Raw genomic sequence first — 3557 nt, 5'->3', positions numbered from 1 at the left:
GCCGTCTACTGTTTACTTGGTAGTTATAGTTATGTGTCCAGAAGGAGATGCAGTGGCCAGTTCATTGACGTTGCTTTCTTTTGCAGGTCATTCTGTATCAGGGTGGACAGATGTTTGATGGTGCCCCTCAGTTCCACGGCAGGGTAGGATTTGCAGGCACCATGCCAGCCACCAATGTCTCTATCTTCATTAACAACACTCAGCTATCAGACACTGGCACCTACCAGTGTTTGGTTAACAACCTTCCGGATAGAGGGGGCAGAAACATTGGGGTCACCGGTCTCACAGTCTTAGGTGAGTGATAGCAAATGTCCCAAGCACTTGGACTTTACTTACGAATCTCCTCTCAAGCACGTTTACTTCTGCCTGTCCTACACGCACAGTCTGCTTGTGTCCTTCTCATGTCAGCTCTCCGCCAGCCCACGTACACTCTGCTTCTCCGTGCTTCTTAGTCTCCCCGCCCCCGCCCCCCGCCACACTCCATTTTAGTAGCTCTCTAAAGTTCACTTCCTGGATAAAGATGATATACAATACCATCACAAGTGGCCTCTCACTTTCCTTAGGATTCTGCAGGATAGGATGTATCGTTGAGAGCAAGTTAAATCAAGAATTATTTATGAGTATGAAGCGGAAGTTTCAGCCCATGTAAAAATAGTTAACTACTTCATCATGTCTGTGTAACTCTGAGCAGGCTCACCAATTGTTGGTTTACACTTCTTATCCTGGCATGATTTTAATGATACCTCCTCTTACTCTCAAAAGTATCCTTATTTAAATGGTAAGTTATATAATCAATTTGGTCTTAATACCAAGACCAAATAGATTAGGGCCTTTTCCAAGGTTATATAGACAAGAAGCACAATAAAGTTTAGATTAAAATATAGGTCTCTTGACTCAAATCATTATTATTTCCATTATACTGGCAAGTTAGACTATCTAATACTTAATTATATCCACTCTCAACCATGTTATATTTCTCAGTTCCACTGCCTCTGAAGTAAAACACTGCCTCTGAAATGGATGCTTATGGCAGAAGTGGCTAAGTGCAGTTCATTTGGGGAGACCGAGGAAGTACTTAGAAAAGGCTGATGCTTTTGATGGTCCTTCATCCTACTCGAGTCTCAGAACTTACTCCCATGCTCCTTGGCAAGCTCTCTCCCCATCCCTTTCATTATTGAATCACTTGAGGACACCAGTGTCTGGGGTTCTTGACATTTTTCTTCTTTGGGTGAGGATATGCTATAGCCTTGGTGCCTTGTCCTCCCAGTTTTCAAACAGTTTAAGAAAACTAAGAGCCAGGTTGGAGAATTCTATCCTAGAAGTATCATTCATTCTAATATTTTAAAATTGGAGGCTTTTAGATACTCTTGAGTACTGAATACTATTGGAATTTAATATTATTTTGATGCTTATGCCTGTAAGTTAGATAACTAGCTTCCCACATTCTCCAAGTTTATTTTTTTCATTTTTTAAAGGAAGGAACAAAGCCTTTAATTTATTTTATAGTTAATGCTGCCTTCAAAGAATTATGTTGGTTTCCCCTCATAGCGTCACAGTGGCAATGTTGAAGGCACTAAACTGAGGCGTTTGGTTTATCCTATCATAGCAGGTAGAGTACCCTGAGATTTTTTTACTCTTCTTACCTATAGGTTACTCTCATTGTTCTCTTTTCCTCCACCCACCTTCTTTCCTGGTTCTTCTGTGTACTGCATTTATTTTTCATTCATTCATTCATTCATTTTTGCAAGATGGAACACATTTACTGAAAAGCATTACAAGTACATCATTACTTGGACTTAATCTCTACTGCCTATATTTCCTAATAAGGGACTCCAAGCCATGGGCTTACTTTCTTTATATTTTTTTGCTTGCTTGTTTTTTTTTTTGTGTGTGTGTGTTTTTGTGTGTGTGTGTGTGTGTTTTTGCTATGAATCACCACCTTCTTCCTTTAGTGTTTTTCCCCCCAGTAATTTTTTATTTCATGATCTTTGTGTCCTCATCCGCCTTAATGATTAGAAAATGTGCACTGTATTACTGTCAAGTAGCAGGTAGACTTGAACCTTACCATAACTTCCCCTACCACAAAGCAGCTTAGGTGTAAAGAAGGGCTGCCTGGTTTTTGTTTGTAAAGTGATAAAAGGACCTTGTTGAGGTGATCTTAGCCAGAGTGGAGCTGGCAGGGTAAGTGGTCGCTCTCCCTTTAGATATCTTCTCTACAAGTGGCCTCTTTCAGTAATGAAAAAAATTAGCTGTGGTAAAATACATGTAACATAACATTTGCAGTGCAGTTCAGTAGTGTTAAGTGCATTCCCATTATTGTGCAACCAATCTCCATAACTACTTTCACTTTGCAAAACTAAAACTCTGTACCCATTAAACAACATGCCACTCTCCCCCCAGCTGATGGAGACCACTGTTCTACTTTCTGTTTCTATGAATTTGATTACTCTAGATTTCTCATATAAGTGGAATCATAATTTGTCTTTGTATGACTAGCTTATTTCACTCAGCATAATGTCTTCAAGGTTCATCAATGTTGTAACGTGTCAGAATTTTCTTACTTTTCAGGTCTAAGTAATATTTCATTGTATGTATAACTACATTTCACTTACCCATTCATCTATCTATAGACACTTGGGTTGTTTCCACCTTTTAGTATTGTAAATAATGCTGCTGTGAACATATGTATTCAGCAGTGTTTTTAAAGGCAATATGTTGAACAAAGGATCTCAAGAATTCTTTTTAGGAAGCAGGGTGAAAGCAAGTCCATAAGATACCTTGAAAATGTGGCCAGAGAGTGTAGCCCCTTTCACATACTTGTTCCCTGCTAACTGAAGTTGTAGGCACCTATGCCCAAGCCCTGTGACTAGTACATGACTGTCACAGGCTTCACTCAGCTAGTCTCCTGGTATGTGTCCCAAAAGCAGTGAGGTTCTAGTGTACTGAATGTTGGATCTCACCTCTGTCATCGTTTGGCTTGTAGTGATTGCATACTTTGTTGCTTATTCTTCCTATTATAGTTCCCCCTTCTGCCCCTCACTGCCAAATCCAAGGATCCCAGGATGTGGGCAGCGATGTCATCCTGCTCTGCAGCTCTGAGGAAGGCATTCCTCGACCAACTTACCTTTGGGAGAAGTTAGACAATACCTTCAAACTACCTCCAACAGCCACTCAGGGTATGTAGAGCGTTGCTTTACTCATTTAGTTAGTTATTGTGGAAAATTTCGGTTCTAAGACTCACAAAGTAATAGCTTTCATAGATTTTTAAAAAACACACACAGTATTTGTAACTGCCGAAAAAGCTATCTGGATCATTTTGTGTTTTCAACTATAAAGAGAACAAAACATTTTATTATATCTTCTCATTGCTGGTTTTATGAAATGTAGATTATTCAGTGGTAACTATATATGGAAATTCTGTTCGATCATAGTGAAGATTTTAAAATAGCTCAATGGTAGCTTCTTTGTATTGTTAACTGTAAGATAATCCTTGAAGTTCATCGCTGAGCATCCACTTCCTACTTGAGACGCAACTGCCTACTTTAGTATGAGGAACA

The 3557-nt window shown here is 39.4% G+C and overlaps 1 protein-coding gene across 1 annotated transcript; it reads left to right on the top strand.

The window, feature by feature from the left end:
* Window positions 1–86: 86 nt before the first annotated feature.
* Window positions 87–3176, top strand: LOC102441211 (immunoglobulin superfamily member 11-like; the record flags this gene model as incomplete). Its single annotated transcript, XM_006109202.3, has 2 exons — window positions 87–294; window positions 3021–3176. Coding segments are annotated over 2 exons (364 nt in total), but the record flags the coding sequence as incomplete, so codon positions are not given.
* Between the last annotated feature and the right edge of the window lie 381 nt (window positions 3177–3557).

This window comes from Myotis lucifugus, unplaced genomic scaffold (genome assembly GCF_000147115.1).
Source record: "Myotis lucifugus unplaced genomic scaffold, Myoluc2.0 scaffold_6917, whole genome shotgun sequence".
Classification (NCBI taxonomy): domain Eukaryota; kingdom Metazoa; phylum Chordata; class Mammalia; order Chiroptera; family Vespertilionidae; genus Myotis; species Myotis lucifugus.
Note: the sequence above shows the minus strand (reverse complement) of the source record. Positions and strands in the feature narration are given on the sequence as shown.